The sequence below is a fragment of the Narcine bancroftii genome, chromosome 1, assembly GCF_036971445.1.
Source record: "Narcine bancroftii isolate sNarBan1 chromosome 1, sNarBan1.hap1, whole genome shotgun sequence".
NCBI classification, from domain to species: Eukaryota; Metazoa; Chordata; class Chondrichthyes; order Torpediniformes; family Narcinidae; genus Narcine; species Narcine bancroftii.
The window spans coordinates 263,323,219-263,348,531 of NC_091469.1; the positions used below are offsets into that span (position 1 = coordinate 263,323,219).

At 40.6% G+C, this 25,313-nt stretch overlaps 1 protein-coding gene across 3 annotated transcripts in view; it reads right to left on the reverse strand.

The window, feature by feature from the left end:
* LOC138742565 (protein phosphatase 1 regulatory subunit 12A-like) overlaps nt 1-25,313 on the reverse strand; it is a 194,292-nt gene that overhangs the window by 24,491 nt on the left and 144,488 nt on the right. For all 3 annotated transcript variants that reach the window (XM_069897140.1, XM_069897150.1, XM_069897158.1), the window contains 8 exons: nt 21,559-21,649; nt 20,598-20,744; nt 19,709-19,847; nt 18,279-18,406; nt 10,247-10,306; nt 8,090-8,106; nt 5,219-5,351; nt 3,954-4,058 (listed from right to left, as the gene is read on the reverse strand). In XM_069897140.1, coding sequence (XP_069753241.1) covers nt 3,954-4,058; nt 5,219-5,351; nt 8,090-8,106; nt 10,247-10,306; nt 18,279-18,406; nt 19,709-19,847; nt 20,598-20,744; nt 21,559-21,649 — 820 coding nt within the window. The remainder of the gene's footprint in view (nt 1-3,953; nt 4,059-5,218; nt 5,352-8,089; nt 8,107-10,246; nt 10,307-18,278; nt 18,407-19,708; nt 19,848-20,597; nt 20,745-21,558; nt 21,650-25,313) is intronic.

Consider the following 25,313-nt stretch of genomic DNA (forward strand, 5'->3'; position numbering starts at 1 on the left):
GGAGAATGAGGAAACAAATGGTAAAACTAAACAAAAATGGGAACAAGATCTAAACGTAAAGATAAAGAATGAAACATGGGAGAAGCTATGCTCCGGAACTATGAGAAATACAATAAACACGAGGTTACGTATGATACAATATAACTGGATATACAGCCTATACATCTAACCTCAAAAGTTAACAGTATCAGACAGATGTTTTCGCTGTAAAAAGGAAACGGGAACAACAATTCATGCAATTTGGACATGTGAGAAAGTGAAAAAATTTTGGGAAGATCTAAACCAGATATTAAATAAAATCACAAAAAGCAATATACCAAAAAACCCAGAGATCTTCCTCCTAAGTAATATAAGAAACAAAGAATTTGGACTCAATTTGGATGGAGCACAAAAAAGATTTGTTATGATAGCCCTAGCTGTAGCAAAAAAATGTATTATGTCAACCTGGAAATTAGAAGATAACTTGAGAATACAACAATGGTATATAGAAATGAATAAATGTATTCCATTAGAAAAAATAACATAATTTAAGAAATAATATTACAATATTCAAACAAATTAGGGAGCCATACATGAAACGCAATAGAGAAATCCTACCGTGGACTTCCACCACCTAAAATTACAGAAGGAGAAGACAACGAAAAGAACTGACTCAGTAAAATTTCTTGTTTATTTTTTATTAAGTGACAACATTGTTTAAGGGTTTAATGTATCTTATAGTTTGAACTTTAAATAAATGGGAAAGGGAGTGAGGGAGGGAGGGAGGGAAGGGAAGGGGGAAAAAGGGGAGAAAACAACACTATATATTTAAGAAGAAAAATGCCTGTATGTATCTTGGTCAATATGGTTTATAATGTGAAAAATAAAAAATTAAAAAAAAATACTAGAGATTCAAACTAGAGGGCATGGTTTAAGATTGAAGGGGGAAAATTATAAGGGGAACATGAGGGGAAATTTCTTTACGCAAAGGGTGGTAGGAATGTGGAATGAGCTTCCGACAGACGTGGTCGAGGTGAGATCATTGGTTACATTTAAGGAAAGACTGGATAGTTACATGGATAGGAGAGAACTGCAGGTGTATGGACCGGGTGCTGGTCAGTGGGACTAGGAGGGTGGGGATTTGTTACGGCATGGACTAGTAGGGCCGAACTGGTCTGTTCTGTGCTGTAAGTGGTTATATTTTCTTTGGCTTGGCTTCGCGGACGAAGATTTATGGAGGGGTAATGTCCATGTCAGCTGCAGGCTCGTTTGTGGCTGACAAGTCCGATGCGGGACAGGCAGACACGGTTGCAGCTGTTGCAGGGGAAAATTGGTTGGTTGGGGTTGGGTGTTGGGTTTTTCCTCCTTTGTCTTTTGTCAGTGAGGTTGGCTCTGCGGTCTTCTTCAAAGGAGGTTGCTGCCCGCCGAACTGTGATGCGCCAAGATGCACGGTTTGAGGCGATATCAGCCCACTGGTGGTGGTCAATGTGGTAGGCACCAAGAGATTTCTTTAGGCAGTCCTTGTACCTCTTCTTTGGTGCACCTCTGTCAAGGTGGCCAGTGGAGAGCTCGCCATATAACACGATCTTGGAAAGGCGATGGACCTCCATTCTGGAGACATGACCTACCCAGCACAGTTGGATCTTCAGCAGCGTGGATTCGATGCTGTCGGCCTCTGCTATCTCGAGTACTTCGATATTAGGGATGAAGTCGCTCCAATGAATGTTGAGGATGGAGCGGAGACAACGCTGGTGGAAGCGTTCTAGGAGCCGTAGGTGATGCCAGTAGAGTACCCATGATTCGGAGCCGAACAGGAGTGTGGGTATGACAACGGCTCTGTATACGCTAATCTTTGTGAGGTTTTTCAGTTGGTTGTTTTTCCAGACTCTTTTGTGTAGTCTTCCAAAGGCGCTATTTGCCTTGGCGAGTCTGTTGTCTATCTCGTTGTCGATCCTTGCATCCGATGAAATGGTGCAGCCAAGATAGGTAAACTGATTGACCGTTTTGAGTTTCGTGTGCCCGAAGGAGATATAGGGGGGGCTGGTAGTCATGGTGGGGAGCTGGCTGATGGAGGACCTCAGTTTTCTTCAGGCTGACTTCCAGGCCAAACCTTTTGGCAGTTTCCACAAAACAGGACGTCAAGCACTGAAGAGCTGGCTCTGAATGGGCAACTAAAGCGACATCGTCTGCAAAGAGTAGTTCACGGACAAGTTGCTCTTGTGTCTTGGTGTGAGCTTGCAGGCGCCTCAGATTGAAGAGACTGCCATCCTTGCGGTACCGGATGTAAACAGCGTCTTCATTGTTGAGGTCTTTCATGGCTTGGTTCAGGATCATGCTGAAGAAGATTGAAAAGAGGGTTGGTGCGAGAACGCAGCCTTGCTTCACGCCATTGTTAATGGAGAAGGGTTCAGAGAGCTCATTGCTGTATCTGACCCGACCTTGTTGGTTTTCGTGCAGTTGGATAACCATGTTGAGGAACTTTGGGGGGCATCCGAGACGCTCTAGAATTTGCCAAAGTCCTTTCCTGCTCACGGTGTCGAAGGCTTTGGTGAGGTCAACAGCGAAGGGGAGGTGGCGGCCCCGGCCTCAGTTGAATGAGGCAGGCAGAGACCCCAGTCCGGGCAGAAGTAAGGGGTGGCAGTGGCCCCGGCCTCGGCAGAACGAAGCAGGCGGAGGCCCCGGTCCGGGCACAGTGAAAGCAGCAGCGGACCCAGCCCCCGTCCGGGCAGTATGGTCCGACCAAGGAGGGGAAGCAGGCCCCTCCAGCCCGGGTAAAGTGGTTATATGGTTAACTGCTTATTTCCTGGGTGAATAAGAGTGAGTAAGTAATGTAGTTAGATGAAAAGTGTACTGATCCTTTCCTCTAATCCTATGAACTATTCCCTTTGGGAATCCCTTCATAACCATAGTGAGGAAAAGCATGCAACAGAATCAGAAAGCCATTCTCAGGAGAACTTCAGTAGGCACCAGTATAGTCCAGAGGTACAATTAAATAGTCTGCTGGCAGCATGGTCGAGTTTTGTGAAGAATGAAAAATGAATAGAAGAACAAGTACTAGCCTGCAGTTTTATATTCACCACCTGCATGACCTGGTGTAATAGGGACTACAGAGTGGCAGTCCTGTGCGAGTCCTTCCATGCAAGTCAACGACTTCTGATTTGGGGAGCCCCCTCCAGTTTTCATCATTCCCTTTCTACAGTAAGCTTCCTTTGCCTGCATCACGAAGACATTGATTAAAAAGCTGGCTGTTTTCCTGAGGCTTGTCAAAACTACTGGTTATTGTGCTTCCTTGATAAAAGTGCAAGAACATGCAGCATGCAGGTGGTCCCACATTTATGAGAATTGTGGTTGCAAAGATGATGAAGTGCCTTGCCTGACCTTGGGTTGCCTGTATAGTGTAGTGATGTGATGTTTTAAAATAAAACATGTCATGTGATTAACCAGCTGGTTGCTAGAAGTCTATTTGTGTGTTAAAGATCTGCCATTACAGTACATCTTAAACAGGTGTGTTTATCAGGCACTCTAAGTAGCAAATATTGAGATTTTGAACTCCTTCCTCATCTGGGAGGGTGGCTACTTTATTGAAGAAACACCATCCATTTGATTGCATCTTCCCTGACTGCACAAACTGCAGTTTGTTGTGGAAGGGACACTTCCACAACCTAAAACACACAGTGTTCCCATGCCAGTGCATCCTGGGCTCTCTCAGAAAAGGAAGCTGTTCTGAATACTGTGTGAATAAGCACTGCAAATAATACATTCTCAGAGAGGAGAGCTAGCGAAACACTGAAGCAGTTTGTATAACTGAATGATAGCAATTAAATTATTGAAAATAGCTCATCACTGATAGTGGTGCCCTTTAAATATGGCTATGTGTTTCTTTAGGTTTATCTTAGGGTAATTAACAATGCCTTAATCCATTACCTGCATCTGAATTCAAGATTGCATATGTAATAATTGTTCAGAGTGCTTACCTGTGTGGCTTTCTCTAACTCTACTTTAGTATGAGAAATCTGCAGCTGCATCTCCTGCAGCTGGTCCTGTAGCTGGACATTCTCCCTCTGAAGCTCTTCATACAACTGTTACACAAGAAAGACAAGGTGTGAAAACTTAACTTGAAGGCTTTTCTGACCAGGCTTCTGATCAGCATGCATCTTGACTTAAGAACCCCACAGATACACAGGCCAAAATTAACATAGTTTGCTGAGTCTATGACAAGTAGTGGCAGAATTCAGCAATACCCACAAAATTAATGCTTTAGTTCAAGGGCTGATTTTGTTTAAAGTTACATTAAAAAAAGGATACTGAGCCACGAATGGCTGAATGGTTTATTGTGTCCATCTTCAAATGTAACAGAAGAATTAGAAGAACAAACCAGTAAGAAAGTCAATAACTGGAGAGAAATAATAAATGAGGGAGTTGTAAAGGACATCAGTAAACCAGTAAAATTTGGAAGGAACTGGGATATCAGTGTTTGAGCGTATTAAAGGCATGCACTAATAAAGTAAATATCAATAGAAGTATTAGACAAGGACAGCAAAATATTACAGGAAGACAATGGGAATTAAGGGAAATAATTGCTACTTGCTGATTCTAGATTTTTAATTCGTTTTATTTAACTACTTGAATTGGAAGTTGGAACAAGTAAATAGTTGAATAAGGAGAGGATAGCAATCTAAAGGTGTAGTGTGAGGAGAGAGTATAATTGGCTGAATTGAAGAAGGCAGCAATGAATGAGGAAATTAGGGGTGAACATCATGAAATGCATGGATTAGCGCAGTGAGAGTGAATGGATTAGTCCCCGTTTCAGAGGGAGATGACAAATAAGTGAGATTAGCAGAGCATCGTCAAATGAGAAATTGAGGTAATGAGGAATTTGGAAAATGTTAAGGGGGGAATCAGTGGAGAGCATTAGAAGCAGCTGTGGGGGTGGCAAAGGGAGATGTTTGCATGATGGGAAATTAGGAGTCAGTACTATGAAATGGTTGAAGAGAGGACCTCCATTAACAGGCCAGTTAGGAGAATGTTCGCAAATGCTGAGGAAGTCAGGTTTGAAGAATTGAAAGGGCCTGCAGATATGGAATTTCAGTGAGGAATTACATTTTCCTAGAACCGATGTCATCAGTGGTGAAAAATACTCTCAAGCCCAGTCAGCTGAAGAGGCCAGACAGGAAGCAGTGAGACTATAGTTGGCTTTAATCACTACATCCTCAAAAGAAACATGCATCTTCAAATGTACCTTTCTGTAGCCTTGCCTATCGATCTCGGCCTCAACCCGACTAGCCCGTGCAGAATGCAGGTTCATGTCCGAATAGCTCACTCCTCTGTTTGATTGATTCCCTTGACTTCTTGCTGTGGTATCTCCCCTGTAACTAAAGTCAACACGTGGACAACAACTCCTCATACATCACCAAAAATTAAGAAAACATAGGAAGTAGGAACAGGAGTAGGCCAAAAATGGCCCATCGAGCCTGCTCTGCCATTCAATACGATCATGGTTGATCTAATTTATGACCTAACTCCTCTATCATGTAAAAATTTATCTAACTGAATTTTAAAAATGCCTCAAGTGGCATATTTCTGATACTAACAAACACATTTGTTGTTTAGTCTGATGTTACAGCATTGAGCAAGTGCCTAATGGGCTTTCAAGAAATTTAGGGAGAGAACTGCAAAAATAAGATTTTGCTGCTTAAGGCCTCGTCACCAATGGTGACATGATTAAAATGAGGTGGAGGAAAAACTGCTCAAAATATCTGGTGAAGTATATTGATGTACCCAAAGATCGTTGGCTGGAAGAACTCAAAGAAGGTGGAAGTCATGACAATGGAGGGATTGGAAAACACAGATTTGCTTTTTAAAACTGAGACATTGCCAAAATAGGAGCAAATGCAGACCCACAAGCTCAAGATTAACACAGCTTGCCTAGAATGAGGATCCAGACAGCAACGTTCTGAGTTATAAGATTCTGGAAGTCAGCTGAGAGTCTTGGAGCAAGGGAGAGAGAAGCTGCTGAGGAACCAAGAAGAACAAAGAAAGGGACAGTATCTAAGAAGAAGGGAAGCTGTCTGGTAGACCAGGAATTATCCAGAGATCAAAAATCCAGATGAGATTTCAGTAGCCAGGGTGTAATTGAACCACATTAGGTAAGTGTAAATATGGAGCAATTGTGTAGAAATTTGGTCAGGAGCTGATCCTGGAATCAAAATATAACTCCAATATTAGAACAATATGGCTAATTTCTGGGCCATAAATATGATATCATCAGTGAGGAGGGGACTTTCAATATCTAGTTGGGAGGAAATTGTGCCCGTCCATTATTCAACATCAGCCAAACAGAAGAAACTAACATTGTTCTCAGATGAATTGCTCAGAGACTGCATCTAGATTAGATGTAGGAAGGAGCATTGATAGATCCTTGGGATCTCCAGATGAAACATAATAGGAACAGGAATAAAAATTCACACTTGCAGAGATGAAATGGGATCAGACAGGAAATGGGATGAATAGATAATGGAGCAAGATGGGGAGGTCAACCTTCTTCCTAATTGTTCATGGGGCAATGAGAACAAGAAGGGATAGATTATATTAGTAACATTGCTAACAGCCATTTCATGCTGTGCAAGGGGTGGAAATCTGATTTGAGTCTAGCAAGAATTTTGGTAATGATATGATTTAGAAATAATGCAGCATATTAAAGGATTCTGGAGGAAAAAAGAGAGTTTGAGGAGGAATACAAGAAAAAACAAATTCTCAAGCCAACTTTCATATTTCTGGAGGCACTATCGGATGTGTGCATGTATGAAGAAAGATGATTGCTTCTCCAACTTGCTCCCAAGCAGGCAAGTTAAACTAAAGATGGCCAAGTAGGAAGATGTTAAAATTTCATTTGCAATTTTAAAACATTATATATTTTCTTTAAGCACAACAAGTGGAAATGCTATATGTTATGGCAATATCTACCATCTCATCTCAGATCTAAAGATTTGTAACATGTTGGATATGGCCAGTTCAGAAAGGAAATTCCAGTCATCCTTAATAGGCAGGTGCTCTTTCCATTCACTATTCTAATCTTCTTGTTGGTTCAAATATTCTGCAGTTCTGTTACAAAGATTAGTTAGGGTACAAGTCACCAAATCTCCCACCAGTTGGATAAAAACACACCATCTAGGAAAATGATGATCTATTTTTTACACTGAGCTTTTGTTATAATTCCCCTTGTTTGTTATTCATTCTATAACAAACTCAATCACCAGTATAATTTTTAAAATCCCACCATCAAAGACAACAGTTTTCAGAAAGAAGAGGTCAAGTGCACGGTTCAGTATAATAGAGGCATTCAAGCTGAAAAGTACAGCCCAACTCAGATTATCTGAAATCAATTATCCAAAATCCTCAGTTATCCAAAATATTTTGGACCTGTTTGGCTCTGAAAAATTTTTTCAGATAATTGAGGATTTCAGAAAAATCAGAAATCCTCATTAATCCAAAAAATTTGAAACCAAAATGATGTCATTTCGCCTCCCAAATTTTTCGGATAGATTAGGATATCTGAAACAATCAGAAATCCTGCGTGATCAAATTTTTTTTTTGAGCCAATATGATGTCACAGCTTGAAAAACGTTTGGAATTTTGGAAAAACCTCCAAGTAGAATTTTGAGTTTTTGGTGTTGGATTTATCTTATTTTGTTTTTTTTTGGTGAGAATTAAACATGATTTCCTGCTTAAAAAGACTTCCCTTGATGCTGTTGCTTCTGGGCTGCTTTTAAAAAAAAAAATTACCAGTTATCCGAAAAAACTGTTTATCCGAAATAGGCCTGGTCCAAACCATTTTGGATAATCGGAGTTGTACTGTATCTACCAAAATAACAATAATAACATTGCATTAGATCACCAACACCCAAGCACCCCACCCCATACTTAGCTACCTTTGATAAATTAGTGGATCTCATCCAGGGCAGTAGAAGGAGATTAGTAAGACCTAGGCCATCTGAATTTAGGAAAGGAAATGAGGCTGGTGACCCTTGCTAGAAGGAGAATCTGGTGTTAAGTGAGGACAGAATCAATCATGGCTATTACAGGGTGAAAAACAGAAGACCAGATTACTTACCTGGATAGATTGTCGGTCTGTAAAAGAGAAAGTAAGAACAACAAATCAACCAAGATGCAATCCAGTCATAATCCCACTCCACCCCCATGTACATTCTTGGGGTATTAGACCAAGTGCAGCAAAATCTGAGACCAAGCATATGGTGGCATATGAGGAGCCAGCAGAAACCACCATGCAAGTCTGCAACGTAGTCAATTGTGAGCAATTGCGATGTTACTGAAACAGATTCATCCACCTATATATTCATACAATGACTCTGCCCATGACTTTTAAATTTAGATATAGAGCACAGTAACAGGCCCTTTCAGTCAAATTACACCCAAATGAGTGACAATCTCAGTACATTTAGAATGGTGGGAGGAAATGGGAGCACTCGGATGAAACCCACGCAGCCACGGAGAGAAAATGCAAACTCCTTACAGACAGTGCCAGATTCGAAACCCGGTCACTGGCCCTGTAACAGTGTTGTGCTAACCACGACGCTAATAGTGCCGCCTTTTGAACACAGAGCTTCAAAAGTGTTTCAGCAGTTGGAAGATGTTTTGGGGTGCCCCAGAGTTGTGAAAAGGCCTAATATAAATGTATCAGTTGTGAGGGACGGAGAATGGAGGTGTGCACGAAGTGGCGTTGTTGAACTGCTGGGTGAGTGGAGAGAAGATTCAACTGGAGGCCTATGTGCCTTTTAGTTCTAATCTGGTTTATTTGCTATGGAACCTGCAGTCATGTCTTGTTATCTTTATGTTTTATTATCCATGCTCCTGGTCTCCAAAATCCCACACTTTTCATTAAAATCAACTCATTCAGAACACGTTATCTGTTTACTATCCCTGCGCTGCGACAGTCCTCCTCCACATCTCATGACAATTGCATCAGATGTAAAATACTTTTAATGATGTCAACACCCATGTGTATGCCTAGATGTTAAGAAGCTAAAGCACAATTCATTTTTCACACCATAGACGCTGCTCAACTTGCTGAGTAGTTCTAAGATTTTACATTTTTAATAATATTAACCCCACTGATCCACACAATCTCCTGGACCATTTAAAAAAAAATTAAATCCATCAAAAATGACTTTTCTCTATAACTGCCTCTAATCTTGTAACACCTCCCTAATAGCCATCTGCCTGCAAAATACCTATACTTCCTGTTCCTCCAAGTCCAGTCTTGTACAAATCTTACCCGCCTTTGCCATTGGCAATCATCAGGCCTTGCTTTTTGAATTTATTCCCTAAATTTCTCCGACCTTTTTCCATGTGAAAAGTCACAACCTAATATGGTTCTTTTATTTGCTGAGTTTCCATTTTTAGTTAAGTCATCATAGCATTTTTTTTAAAATTGAGATCTGTGCTGATCCACTTTAAGGGTGGGCATTTTCAGATATGAAGTCTGAAGAGAAAGAAGGATGATTAGACGGGACTAAATTTAATAACCCCTGAAAATATTTGAGAAATTATGGTCAAGCTGCCTGCTATTTAACAAGTTTGCAGTAGATATTCAGTAATGACCAGTGTTTTCTGGTTTTATCTCAGGTTTCTGGCATCCGCTGTATTGGCCTTTGTAATTTGAAATTCAGATTCTCCTCCTCAGACTGACCTTTTCTTTTTCATCCCTTGCTTCATCATTTCTTTGTTTTGTTTTCCACACAAATAGACCTTCCCTTTTGTTTTCTCTTCTCTGCATCTTAAATCTTATTTCTTTAGTTTTCAAAATTTTGATGCAAAGTAATCAACGTGAAAGTGTAACTGTTTCCCCACCTGCAAATGCTGCTCGACTTTCTCGATATTGCTGATAAGTTCAAAGTTCAAATTTATTGTCAGAATGCATGCAGGACATCACAAGCCTGGGATTCATTTCTTTCGTGGGCCAGGCAGAATTTCTACTTATCAGTAGGCAAAACTGTACTCAAGAAAAGATACGTATACAAAAAGAGAAATGCAAACAAAGAAAGAAATGTAAACACACTGAAGCAATACAGAAATTAAATATTTAATAATAATGTGTAAAGTAAGAGTCCTTAAGTGAGTCTCTGATTGAATTTGTTGTTTAGGAGTCTGATGATGGAGGGGGAGCAACTGATCTTGATGGCAAGAGTCTTATGTTACATTCTGCTTTACCTTCATGGGCTATGTTAAGCATGATGGGCATGATCCATACCTGTTTCTTCTGTGATCTCACCATATCATCACTGTCTGACTGATCTTGGTCATTCTCATCCTAAAAAAACAGAAATAATATAAGCACACACAGTCCAATTCCATACCCCATGGTCTACATCATTCAGATACACAGTATGCAAGCATAGACTTGTCCTTTGTCTTATACATCAAGCTCATTTATCTGTGCAATGTTTATTCCCTTCAGTTTACAAATAAAGTATGAAATAATTGTTCAGCCAGAAAGTGCTCCACCATTGACACAAAGTTGATGGTGTAAAATTACTTCTGCACAGGAATGACTGGGGATTTTCATTGATAATATTATTCTGGAGCACTGAAGTACTGCTGAAGTACTCTTAATCTATTGAACCAAGAGCTAAAAAATTGTTTTGTCAATTGGCTTTACAGGAATTTTGATATATTTTATTTCATGGTATTTCCTTCTTTTCAGGTGCTAATGTTCTTTCAGTTTACATGCATCCATGGTGTTTTTCTCATGCATGCTTTACGATGATACATTCCACATCCAATTTTGCCTTGAATTCCAACTTGATTTATTAGTGACTCTCTTGTTCTCACCCATAGGTTTTATCATCTGCTTCATAACTATTCTATTATCCTTTCATTAGAGTTACCCATGAAGCTCCAGTCTTGTTTTTTTCTCAATAAAAGAATCACAGACTATTCAACCTTTCTTGATATCATCAATCATTGTCCAGTTTCCAATCAATCTATACACTCTTCACAACATGCACAATGTTCTGTGTTTTGCAATAATATCCCACCTCTTAGTTAACACAATTTGTCAGCACAGCGAGGGTTAGTAAAAGGGGTTAAAATCTTATAAACAGAATTGACAGTTGGATGCACCAGAATTCAGGTTTGCAAAGTTTACTTGATCTCCAGAGACAGATCGATCAAACACTCTTCCTAGATTGTAAACTAATTGCAAACAATTGTCCTTTCCGATCATGGACAATGTGTTTTATTTTTCCATTCAAAAGGAGCCCAACATAAACCTCAAGGCTTTTAAAGTTTATAGATTTCTTTCAAACTATTTTGAATGATGGCAAAATATTCAAGAAACTGGATGAATTTAGTGCACTCAGCTAACTAAGTTCTACTTACAAAGTCTCTAATTTTGGCAACTAAACTTGTCTTCAGGCATTTGATGAACAGTTCTGGGCAAACAAACAGTGAGACGAAAAGCAGAGACTTGGGTGACAGAAAGCTTTGAAGTAAAGATTAATAGAAATAAAACCAATGCATTCACATTAACTTTGAACAATAGAGATTAAAACAGCAACCTTCAACATGGGCAGTGTCAAACGCACTACGCGACGTGGAAACACCATGCAATACTGTGCCAAAGTCAAGGCAGATGTGATATTCATACAGGAGTGTTGGCTGCCACACTTCAGGAACTATCGGAGGTGGTTTCGATGGGGGCCCCATGGGCTGTCTGTATAGTCAAGGGAGGGGCGGGGGAATGAATGCCACACATCCGGTCTGGATATTTTGCTTTGGGAAGGCAACTTTGTAATCACTGAGGTTAAAGAGGTGGTTGGGGTGTCTCCTCGTGGTGGACCTAATGTTCCGCAACACCCCGCTCTGGCTGATCATGTGCACACCTTGCCCGTGTAAAGCAAGAGCCTGGCGATTGTCCAGCAATTCCCATTGTTGCTGGGGACATCCAGGCCAGTTGTTCTGGTTAGGGACTTCAATTGCAACATCGATTCGATGTAACTGGCTGATCAGGCGGTGATGACAACAGACTGGACAGCTCCTCCTGACTCCTTTAGGATGCACAGCTATGTGAGGCCTTCAGCAACTCTGCAGATGGAGCATAGCTGCAGCCCAGCTGGTCATGAATCGGACGGTTCAATCCAGTCTCTGACAAATTTCATCTTTGCGTCAAAGGCCATCACGGTCAGAACAACTGTCTCGCCAGTATTCCCTGACCACTGCCTCCTTCATGCCTCCAATCATCTTCAGAAGGACTAGAAAGTGGGAAGGGAAGCTGAACATGAAGTTGCTGACCTCAGAGAATGCAGAGGAATTAAAGAAGGAGCACGGTAGTTGGAGAACCGTGAAATCCTTCTTTGACTCCCCGTTAAAATGGTGAGAAGCGACCAAAGAGAACATCAAGAGGCTCTTTATCCTCAAAGGTGCTCAAAGAGCAAGTCAGAGGAAGGGGGAACTGAGCCAACTTCTGACTGACCTGCAGCAACTACTTCTGCAGTTGAGATTGGAGGATGTGAGAGAGGAACTCAGAGAGGTAAAGAACTGGCAAACCATGCTATTCACCTTGGAGTTCAAGATCATCTATTGATCCAGAGTCCACACAGTGGAGCAGGGAGATGTGCTCTTAGTTTGTCTTCCAAAAGATTCACAGAGGGATCCACAGAGGAGCATACAGGTGATATGCAGATCCTTTTATGTCAAACTGTATGACAGTAAGGATACAGACAAAATGGTATCCCAAAATCCTGTCCTCAATCTTGCAGGTCTTAGACTAGCCAATTACCCTGTGGGAGCTAATAGACTCCATCTGTTCCTTGGGTTAAGTAAAACTCCCGGAAGCAATAGTTTAATGGCTGAGTTGTACTGTGGGATTGGGTGGGCCTGGACTTGTTAGAAGTATACAATGCAACATTGCTGTCAGACTCCATGAGGAACAGCATCATCACCCTCATCTTTAAATAGAAGGGGGATATCGGGAATTGGAGACCTCCATCATTATTAAACATTGATAACAAAATCCTGCAAAAGCAATCAGCAATCGAGTCAAGTCTGCAGAAGCCAGGAGATCCAACCAGACCAAACTTGCAGGGATCTGGACAAGAAAATCTCTGCCGCCCTCGCACTGCCTACGTGGCAGATGTGATCCGAGCCGAATGCATGCAGATTCGCTAAGAGTGTGTGGAGAGGGATGCAAAGGTCCTTGTCACAATTCATCCCCAGCAGGAATGGGACAGTGGACTCTCTGATTTACAGGCTGTTCCCGGGAACACACACTAAGTCAGACATTCAGAACTACTCAATGAAGGACTTTGGTTTGCCCAAAACCTGTTGATCTTTCAGCACACAGAGATGTCGGTGCAGGAATGCTGCTAACTAGTACATTCCAGGCTGCAGGAGTAAGTGTTGAGGGATGCTCTGAGGCTTGGTATAACGGGGAAGGATCACAATCTTGATCTTTTCCATTACCAGACATTGAGCAACTGAGACTGAGGGGAAGAAGCAGAGGGGACTAATGACAAGGTGCCACAGTGGTAATGATGCATATAGAAATGAATGCAACAAGGTACAGTGGTGGAAATGCATGGATACGTAAATCAATTAATTCACATGTGATTAAAATGCACATTCCAGATTTTATTCAAGGTTATTTGTATACATTTAGGTTTGACCATGTACAAATTATAGCACTTTTAATACATAATCTCATTTCAGGGAACCTGAAGATTTGGGACATAGCAATGTTATGTACAGTATATTAAGGTAGTCATGTTTAGTACTTTGTTGTATATTCCTTGCATGCAATAACTGCTTGAAATCTGTGATTCAGAGACATCACCAGTTGCTGAGTATCTTCCCTGATGATGCGCTGCCAGGCCTCTACTGCAGCCATCCTCAGCTCCTGCTTATTTTGGGGGATTGTCCTCTAAGGTTTTCTCTTCAGCATACGCAAGACATGCTTAATTGGATTTAGATCAGGTGACTGACCTGGTCATTCTAGAATTTCCAGTTTTAGCTCTGTGGCTTTAGCAGTAGGTTTGGGATCATTGTCTTGCTATAGGATGAAGTGCTGTCCAATGCGTTTGGAGGCATTTGCTCAAACTTGAGCAGATAAAATGTTTCTGTACACCTCAAAATTCATTTCGCTACTGGCATCAGCAGCAGTTACATCATTAATAAAGATAAGTTAGGGATGAAGTCGCTCCAATGAATGTTGAGGATGGAGCGGAGACAACGCTGGTGGAAGCGTTCTAGGAGCCGTAGGTGATGCCGGTAGAGGACCCATGATTCGGAGCCGAACAGGAACGTGGGTATGACAACGGCTCTGTATACGCTTATCTTTGTGAGGTTTTTCAGTTGGTTGTTTTTCCAGACTCTTTTGTGTAGTCTTCCAAAGGCGCTATTTGCCTTGGCGAGTCTGTTGTCTATCTCGTCTATTGTCTATCGTCTGTTGTCTATCGAAGTACTCGAGATGGCAGAGGTCGACAGCATCGAGTCCACGCTGCTGAAGATCCAGCTGCGCTGGGTGGGTCACGTCTCCAGAATGGAGGACCATCGCCTTCCCAAGATCGTGTTATATGGCGAGCTCTCCACTGGCCACCGTGACAGAGGTGCACCAAAGAAAAGGTACAAGGACTGCCTAAAGAAATCTCTTGGTGCCTGCCACATTGACCACCGCCAGTGGGCTGATAACGCCTCAAACCGTGCATCTTAGCGCCTCACAGTTTGGCGGGCAGCAACCTCCTTTGAAGAAGACCGCAGAGCCCACCTCACTGACAAAAGGCAAAGGAGGAAAAACCCAACACCCAACCCCAACCCACCAATTTTCCCCTGCAACCGCTGCAACCGTGTCTGCCTGTCCCGCATCGGACCTGTCAGCCACAAACGAGCCTGCAGCTGACGTGGACTTTTACCCCCTCCATAAATCTTCGTCCGCGAAGCCAAGCCAAAGAAGAAAGATAAGTGCACCAGTATCTGTGGCAACCATACACGCCCAGGCCATAATACCTCCAAGTTTTTCAGATGAGGTGGCATGCTTTAGATCTTGGGCAGTTCCTTTATGCCTCCACACTCGCCATCACTCTGATACAGGTCATCTTAGTCTCCTCTGTCCTCAAGACATTTTTTCCAGAATTCTGCTAGGCTCTTTTAAATCTTGGCAAACTGTAATCTAGCCATCCTGTTTCTGTGGCTAACTAGCGGTCTGCACTTTGCAGTCTGCACCTTTTGTTTATGAAGTCTTCTGTGGACAGTAGCCATTGGCACATCCACACCTGCCTCCTGAAGAGTGTTTCTGATCTGTCACACAAGTGCTTGGAGATTTTTCTTCTTCTGTCAGTGGAGGTCTTCCTTGGCCGATCAGTCCCTTTGCAATAATTACGCTCACCAGTACACTTTTTAAAAAATAATGTTCCAAACTGTTGATTTTGATCATGTTAAGATTTGGGCGATGTCCTTTACCATTTTTATTCTTGTTTTTCAGCTTATAATGGCTTCTTTGACTTTCATTGGCCCAACTCTGATTCTCGTGTTAAAAATTGGTGACTAGTCTCCAAAAATGATCAAAAGCTGAGATGCAATCCTAGATCTCTTACACCTGCACCAATAAAGCAATTAAACATACCCGAGTAATAAAAAATGCCTGTGAAACCATATGTTCCAAGCATTATGGTGCCTTGAAATGAGGGGACAATTCTAAACAGCTCATGTTGTTCTGTTGTTTAAAAAAGGCTCCAAAAGTTACCCTGGAAATTATAGGCCAGTGACCCTGATGTCAGTAGTGGGTAAATTATTGGAAGGTGTCCTAAGAGAGATTGGATATACAATTATTTGGATAGCTAGAAACTGATAAGGGATAGTCAACATGACTTTGTGCATGATAGGTCATTTTTAACTAATCTTGTAGAGTTTTTTGAGGAGGTTTCTAGGAAAGTTGATGAAGTGAAGGCTGTGGCTGTTGTCTACTTGGACATTAGTGAGGCCTTTGACAAGGTCCCACATGCAAGGTTAGTCAGGAAGGTTCAGACACTAGGTATTTATGCTGAAGTTGTAAATTGGATTCAGCAATGGCTGGATGGGAGAAGCCAGAGGGTAGTGGTGGATGATTGCTTCTCAAACTGGAGGCCTGTGACTAGTGGTGTGCCTCAGGGATTGGTGCTGGGACCATTATTGTTTGTCATCTATATCAATGATCTGGATGATAATGTGGTAAATTGGATCAGAAAGTTTAAGATGACACTAAGATTGGAGGTGTCGTGGACAGTGAAGAAGGTTTTAAAATCTTGCAGAGGGATCTGGACCTGCTAGAAAAATGGTGGATGGAATTTAATGCAGACAAGTGTGAGGTGTTGTATTTTGGAAGAACAAACATGATAAATGGTAAGGTAATGAGAAGTGCAGTTCAACAGAGGGATCTGGGAATACAGATATATAATTCCCTGAAAGTGGTGTCACAGGTGGATAGGGTTAGCGAGCTTTGGCATCTTGGCCTTCATAAATCAAAACATTGAGTATAGGAGTTGGGATGTTATGGTAAAGTTGCATAAGACATTGGTGAGGCAAAATTTGGAAGATTGTGTGCAGTTTTGGTCACCTAACTGCAGCAAAGATATCAATAAGATAGAAAGAATGTAGAGAAGATTTACTAGGATGTTGCCCAGATTTCAGGAACTGAGTTACAGGGAAAGCTTAAACAGCTTAGGACTTTATTCTCTGGAGTGTAGAAGAATAAGGAGAGATTTGTTAGAGGTATTTAAAATTATGAGGGGGTTAGACAAAGTACATGTCGATAGACTTTTTCCAGAGGGAACGTGAGATACAAACCAGAGGACATAGGTTAAGAGTGAAAGGGGAAAAGTTTAGGGGAACATGAGGGGGAACTTCTTCACACAAAGAGTGTTGGGAATGTGGAATGAGCTTCCAGTTGAAGTGGTGAATGCGGGCTCAATTTTAACATTTAAGAGGAATTTGGACAGGTACGTGGATGGGAGAGGTATGGAGGTCTATGGACCTGAGCTCCCACCCTCTATCCTCACAACATTCTACAGAAGATGAATTGAGAGCATCCTGTGCAACTGCATCACCGCCTGGTTTGAAAGCTGTACCACCATAAAGGTACAAGACCCTGTAGAGGATAGTGAAGTCAGCTGAAAGAGTCATTGGGTGCTCTCTGCTATGAAGGATACCTACAATACTTGATGCAGGCCAAAGGCAATAAATATTGTGAATTACTCCACACACCCCTCATGTTCTCCCTTCTGCCATCTGGTAAGAGGTACCGTAGCACTCAGGTCATTACGTCCGGATTGGGCAAGTTTTTTTTCCCACCAAGGCAATAGGCTTCTGAAATCCCAGAACATGTGTGCATAGTATACCATGGACTTTTACTGTATATGTCTTAATATTTTAACGTGTTTAACTTCTACTCTAACTTACATTTATGTAAATATGATCCGTGGTCCTGGAGAAATGCTATCTCATCTTTACTGTGAGAGTATGGCATGAACAATAAATACAGGTGACTTGACTGGGTGTAGATCAATGGGACTAGGCAAAAAAAATGCTCAGCACAGACTAGAAGGGATGAAGAGGCCTGTTTCTGTGCTGCAATGTTCTATGATTCTACATGGTAAAACCATAATGTGTAAAAATAACTTTGAATAAAATCTGGAATGTTTTAAATTTGTAACCAAACAATTCACATGTGATTAAACAGTGGAACACAGGAGAAAATAATGGGGGAGGGGGGGAATATCTTTGTCCCAAACCTTATGGAGGGCACTGTATCTCAAACAAAAGGTCTTGACAGATAATCTTACAGTAGAGAACAAAGTGACTGCATGACATGTTAATACCACCGTATGCAACTTTACAATCTTCATATAAAAATGCAGACTCACCAAGACAAATTATCACTGATAATTATACAGTCACCAAAATATTCTTTATATTCTCCGTTTAGATCAAACATGCTGGGTGTTCATTTACTTTCTCGTCACTGAATATTCTTTAAAGTGGAGCATGTAAAATACACAATGTTTCTGCTTATCACAGCCCTATCCTACTTTACTGACCATTTCTCTATTAATGTTAGTTCAGGAGGACACTTTGATGCTCAGAACAGGTCATGGACCAGCAAATTGAAATTAATTTCTGCAAATATTTACAGTATCAAATAGAAAAGTTGGCTTGATTACAGAGTAAATGACTGCAATGTTTTGTTCTGCTGGATAATTTGAGCAGGGTGCCTGACCTGGTCTACAATTCCTTTGTATACCCAAAATACTTACATCTTGTGATAGGGAATGCACACCTGTTGATCTTCGTTTTCCCCTTGGCCGTCTCCGGTCTCTTGTACCAGACCTTCTGAAAGAAGAATCATCAGATTCCTTCTCCTCCTCTTTAGCTTTCTCTAATTCTGTGGGAGAAATCGAAACTGTGATGAGTTGTTCAGAAATGGTCCAACATCCATCGACTCGCACCACCCAGCTGCAATCTTTCCCTGAAGGCCACACATGCTAGCCATAAGTAAATAGCATGAAGAAATAGTTCTCAATCCCAGAGGTAAACTGCAATGTTTGTTAACAACTAAGACCCAGAGAAATGCAATATCCAGTGACACCCTACACGAATGAGAGAAAATAACCATCCCCTCTCTCTTCCCCCTCCCATCAGTATAAAGCAACAGCCAGGGGGTCATTTGCCCCCAGAATTAAGTAGCACCTAGCACCAAGTGAACATTATCACAGAGAAATGAACACCCATCCAACAAAAAGCAGAGGACATTTTGAATAGCAGTTAGATATGTAACAGCGGCCACTTAGACAAACTCAGCAGTAATGATAAAGTCTCTTGCTCTTGCACAGAAATATACTTCAGGTTCTCTACAGGGAAGTGGGCCTCCTTCAAGTGGCAACAAACCATTCTACAGCAGGGAACAGCACAGATGAACATGAATCCATTTGTCACCTCACATGCGCCCACACTCCCTTTTCCAACTGGAGTCTGTAGATGCCGATAACCAGCAGTGAATTTCTCCTCTAATTAACCAGTGTTTCTACCAATATAGCAATTATAGCTTCTGCACCAGCGTCTTTGTCTGTTCTAGAACGAGCTACATCAGCACAGATGGAGTTAAGTCAGGGTCATTCTGCTCTGAATAATTAGGGAGTACCATAAATATTTAACAAAATTTTGACCTTAACCCTTTTATGATAGAATATTGCCTCTCCATAAAATCTGGACAATTTAAATGACCAAAAGCCCCCCCTTGTGCTCTGGAATTAAAACATTTTCAAGTTCATGAATGTTAAGGTTAAATCATTTTTTTTTTTGGAAAGCACAAGGCAAATTTCATAAGAGATTGCATGTGGATTTAGATCCAACACTCTTCCCCTCCCTTGATGAGGTTCCTGAATCTTATGCAGGGCATCACAACAAACAGCAATTGAGGAGCAATAGAATGGGGCATCAACTTGATATCCTCTCCCATTGCCCCACTTATGATAAGCAACAGGAGCCAAAATTGATGACAGGTCTTTACCCCCACGACGATGCAAGGGTTTTATTTTGACCCAATGCGACATGCAGCAAGTTCTACCTCTATCAGTTTCTCTTTCCAGCAACTACTCTGAAATGCAGGAGGTGCTATCGAAGATTTTTAATGTTTCACGTTTTGAAGGAGGAGCAAATAGACAATGAGCACACATTCTGTCAATACCTTTGCTGTCAAGTGGCTGTACAGCATTGTGGCAGGTGTAGGTTGGAACATTTGAACGATAAGAATCTGTGGAGTAGGTGGTTAGACCCAGCAGATCTGCTTTCTGAAGGTTGGCTAGTCTTGAACGCCAGTTCTTCTCCTGTATTAGGTAGCAAAATGAGGGTGGCAATAACAGCACTTTGAGATATAGGCTGCACATTCAAATAAAGACGCCAAAAACAAAGTATGAAAGGCAGGAATAATGGACAAGAACACAAGAGACAAAAAGTGGCTTATGCAGAGATTAAAGGAGAGCAGATGTGGAAGTGACATCCTCCTTGCACGGACAGAAGTTATTGAATAATGTTTAGAAATGTGAAAAGATAACAAGCTCAAAAAAAAAATTAAGCTATTTGTCATAGAAAAGAAACAGTTGCTATTTTTAAAATTAGAAACCTGGATAAGAATTTAATTCCCAGTATGGACTGAAACATGGTTATTGCAGAACTGCCAGAGCATATCAAATATTAATTTGCCTCACCAACTTTGTGACATTTTGTGACCTTAAACTGTAACAGCAGAATTAAAGGGCATCATCAAAAACTTGCATTTAAATAACAAGGCCACCATCAGTGAACCGACTGAAATTGGGAATGTGCAGGAGTGTAGCAAAGCTTGTGGTCTGTAAAGTGCAGGAGTTTACGGGAATGGGTAGGGAAAAAACATTTGAAAATAAGGGTTAAATGAAGCCCTTGTATTGAGGATCTGCGATAATTTAGCGTGCATTGGAGCAATGATCATTAGAATTTTAATGTGCCAGGACTCTAGTACCAGTGACATTATAAGTCAGGCTTAGAGAGTTAAGTGAATCAAGACATTAACATTGGCCATCTCCAGCCAATTATTTCACCTCATCCTGAGTGTTCCTGCTATATCTGTATTTCGAGGAGAAGTCTTTAGTTTCTCCTTCTTTCTCTTTCTCCTGTTCTGCAGCTTTCTTCTCGTGCTGCAGTCCAATTGTTTTCTCAGCCTCTTGAATGTCTGTCAGCGTCACACCCTGTGTTAAAAAATGAAGAATGCAAGAAACAACTTGGTAGGAATCACTATGTCCTGATGTTGAAGATAGGGGTGGAGAGGTATCAGGGACAGAGGATACTCATTGGAAAACTACTAAATGTGATTTTAAAGGTGTCCATTTGCATCTTCTGTATGCAAATACCTGCTCTTCCCACCATTTTATTCAGACACCTATTTGCTTTTTGATCATTCTTTGAAGGGCTCACGTTCAGGGTATGTGTCTTTATTTTTGCGACATAAAGAATACTGCGTGACTTTCTGAGTTTCTCCAGCATTTTTGTGTAATGTTCATTACAATATTCAATACAATAAACATGGTCAATTATTGGGAAATCCTGATGGTTAGACATTTGGCTCATTAGGTGATGTTTCCTGTACTCACTTTGCATTCATGGAGCCCCAGTTCCTGTGTAACTACCTGGATCACTAGAAAATTCATTCTAATACTATGTAACGTACAGGAAAAGTGAATTAAAATGGGAAACATTCAACAGTTAGGAATTTTCTAGTTCACCACCACGAAACACTGTGCCAGATTATTGGGTTTTACTGTATTAAGAATGTTCATACTTGCCCCTCCAAAGATACAAAAATTTAAAGTTTTATGATGCCCCTTCCAAGTAACAAAAGAATGGAGTGAAATATGGATTTAAGTTTATTTGAGAAAAAAAAAAATCAGTTTTAAAACTCTTTTTGTCAATAAGATTCAGTATTTCAGACATTCCAGAATCCAACAATGAACACAAGGGTGGGTGAAATTAAAGAGCAGGATTTAATGGAGGTTGAAAAGTCACCTGTGTGGACCTGCGAGACTGGCGGGCGTGTCGCGAACGTGCCTTCCGCTGTGCTTCGGCTTCCTCATCACGAACTGGGGTGAGGTAGGATCTGAGTCAGTGGAGAGAGCAAATTACTTTAAAGGCAGTGGTTGATCATGCTTTGCACCCAAAGATACACAATTTAACATTGGATGGAAGCCATGTCACCTTTGCTTGTCAATTCTGCGGTTCAAGCACAACCATGCCCAAATCTAAGTAGGTCCTAATGCAAAAGGAAGTTACCATGGCATAAAAGACACATATCAGTGGGTAAAAACAAAGTTTGTTCCTTGAAGTGCACATTTTTAACCTCATTGATTGCTCAGTAAATCTACATGACCTTCATAGATTGCAAGTACAGAAAAACCCCTGGTATCCAGAATTCAAGCAACTGGCAGCCTCAGCCAACCAGAAAAAAGACAATAAATAAATATAATTAAAAAAACAAGATGTAAAAAAAAATACACAAATTTAAAAATGTATAACTAAAATAACAGATAAACCTTTGGTGAAGATGGGATCAAATATTCAGCCAACAGAGCGCCTTAGTTATGCTTTGTTCATCAATCTTATTAAATAAAGTTGTGTGAAAACATCGTTCTGGTCAGAATCTTTATCTGTAAACTTGGGGGGGGGGGGCTTAATCATCTTTAATGTTATTGTTTTTCTTTTGAGCAGTTCCATGGAGAGGGAGAAACCTGCAGATGCAGCAACAGTTAAATGTTTTCAAAGAATGTGAGTGAAAATTCTTTAAGCTTGATATATTAATGCAACTGAAGTTTGTTCAGTGCAAGTACAGTATAGTATTTTTGTCTTTAAAACTGTTTATTCTTAATGCAGGTGTATTAATTAAGCATTCAAGCAACCAGAAAATACATTCATCTGGCATCCTCCAATCTCCGTAGGTTCCAGGTAGTTTTCAATGTAATGTGAACAAGTATGATTTGAGAAGGATAAATTATCCATCTGTCTGAGTAGAATCCAGTAATAAACATGATAATTTAGCTCCCACCTGATGTTGTGGCCTGAATTACAGCAGTCACATCAGTAGGGCTGGTTTATGGCCTGCTGGAGACTACTTGTTGGGTTCCTGATCGTTTTAGCTCTTCTGGACCCTTTTGTGTGCAATGTGCTATTGTTATGGTTTTCCTTGCAAGGGTAATGGATTCCTCATGAAAAATAGCAAAGTATTTAAATTGATAGCTGAGCCATATTAGTGACACCATAATCTTTCCTTCATAAATTACCCTATTTTGTTTTTAGGACACTACAGGCCACAGGGCTGCCCTATGATGGGAGAATTTGTAGCATAGCTCCACCAATTCAGGAAAAATTGCTTCCCTGGTTTTGATTGATTGTGGAATATAACCAGATCTGAAGGTCCTAAAAAGTCCTAGAATTGTGTGCTTTTTCTTCCTCATAAGGATACAGCAACAGAAATGTTCCTTCTCTAATCTAGTATAACAAAGATTCAGGGCTTTATCGTGTCACTTAATCTCCAAGTTCATCTAAATGATCCAAACTTTAACATGTGGCCAGTTTCTGCTGAGATCAAAATGTAAACTCTGGTAAGTGCACTGCCCAAAGTAGACAGAAGAAATGGGGGAGGTAACTGAAAATTGGGCTCATCAAGGAAAACACATCTTTCAAATTATGCGCTTCCATCTCTATCTTTTTTTAATTTTATCTTTAATGATTGAGATTAGAAACATTGTAATTCAGATATAAAGTTTTCTCTCTCTGTTAAGGATTTGCAGATAAATATTACAATACTTAGAATCAAATTGCAAGTAAAAGAACAGAATAACACTTCAAATTATGAGTGCCTCAAGCCTGATTTAATATAAATTTTAAACTTAGACATACAGCACCATATTAGGCCCTTTTGGTCCGAGAACCCATACCTCCAATTACACCACAACCCAACTGCTTATTCTCACTTTCCCACAGTAACTATTCATACCCTTGCTTACCAATTATCTATCTGCCCTAAAAATATTTAAATGACTTTGCTTCCACTGCCCTTTGAGAAAGAAAGTTTCAACAACACCAAATCCCTCATCTACTTTAAATTGCTGATTCCTTTATTTTTGAAAAGTGATCCCCAGTCTAAATTCTTCCATAAAATGAATCCACCATTAAAACCCCTGAAGATCATGTACATTGCAATATAGTTAACTGTCATACCTCTGAAATTCAGCAGATGCAAGCCTAGCCTATCTACACTTATTAGACAACCTTCCCATTCCAAATATTAGAGACTAGTAAACCTCAGAACTACTTTATTAATATCCTTTCCCAATACTAGACCACAGTATTCGAGGTATAGTGTCACTATTCCTTAGGTAAACCTCCCTACTATTGTGTTCAATTCCCTTCCTAAATTATAATATTTTGTTGGTTTTCCTAATTTCCTACATACCGTCAAAGCTCTGCAAACTCTCACCATTTAAACCAGTGGTTCTCAATTTTTTTCTTTCCACTCACATACCACCTTAAGTATTCCCTATGCCATCGGTGCTCTGTGATTAGTAAGGGATTATTTAAGGTGGTATGTGGGTGGAAAGTAAAAGTTTTAATCATCCCTAATTGACTCGTTCTGTGCACAGTTTCATAACTCCAAAGGAAATGGGCCAATGGCAATTTTTCTCAAGCAAAATATTTCAGTAATCATTGGGTCTAGAGCAGTGAATCTCAACCTTCCCTTCCCACCCACATCCCACCTTAAGCAATCCCTTACTAATCACAGAGCACCGATGGCATAGGGATCACTTGAAGTAGTATGTGAGTGGAAAGAAAAGGTTGAGAACCACTGATTTGAACAAAATATGCTCACATTCTCCAATAGTACATTTCATGTCCCAGATCTTATTTAACATACCTATATCCCACTGCAGCCTTTTTATTTTCCTACTTGGTGTCATCAGAAAATCTAGCAACAGTACATTCGATGCATTCATCCAAGTCATTGAAAGAAATTGTGAAAAGAGGAAGTGCCAGCACTGATCCCCACTCACTGTATCTCTGCAACTAGAGAAGGACCAATTTATGCTTATTCTGTGGTTCTCATCAGCAAGGCAATCTTTGATCCTCACCAATATATTACCTTTAACACCCATTAATGGTTATGTAATATGCTTTACAACACCTGAGCATACCTTTTGAAAATCTTAGTATACTGCTGTCATCCCTTTATCAACAAAACATTTACTACATCAAAGAACTCTACTAAGTTCATCAAACATGATTTTCCTTCAATAAAATTATATCGACTTTAACTTATTATCTTGTATTTTTCCAAGGGCCCTTCTGAAGTGTTTTAAATTAATAACATTTTCCTTATGAGAGATAGGGAAAATGGTTGTAGATCCTGTTTCCTTCCTGTTTTGAATAATTTTTAGAAAATTTCCTCCTCTTTTGTTTTCTTTTCCACAGACCAGGAATCGACACCAAAATAAATGGGGATTCTAATCCCATACCAACAAACTTCACATCTTGTGGCAACACATTGCAGTGCCACCGAGCAAGTCTAAGTCTTCTACATTCAGACACCTAACACTTAATGATGGATGCAAGTCAGTGGTTGGGATCAGAATCACCAACTCCAACCCAGCACAACTCACCCACTTCTTTCCAGAGTTCATTTCTTTTTCAGCCAAAATTTAAATGAATACCTCACCATGCCATGCTCTGGAATTTGCTCCTCAAAATGGCCTTAACATCTAATTGCCTGA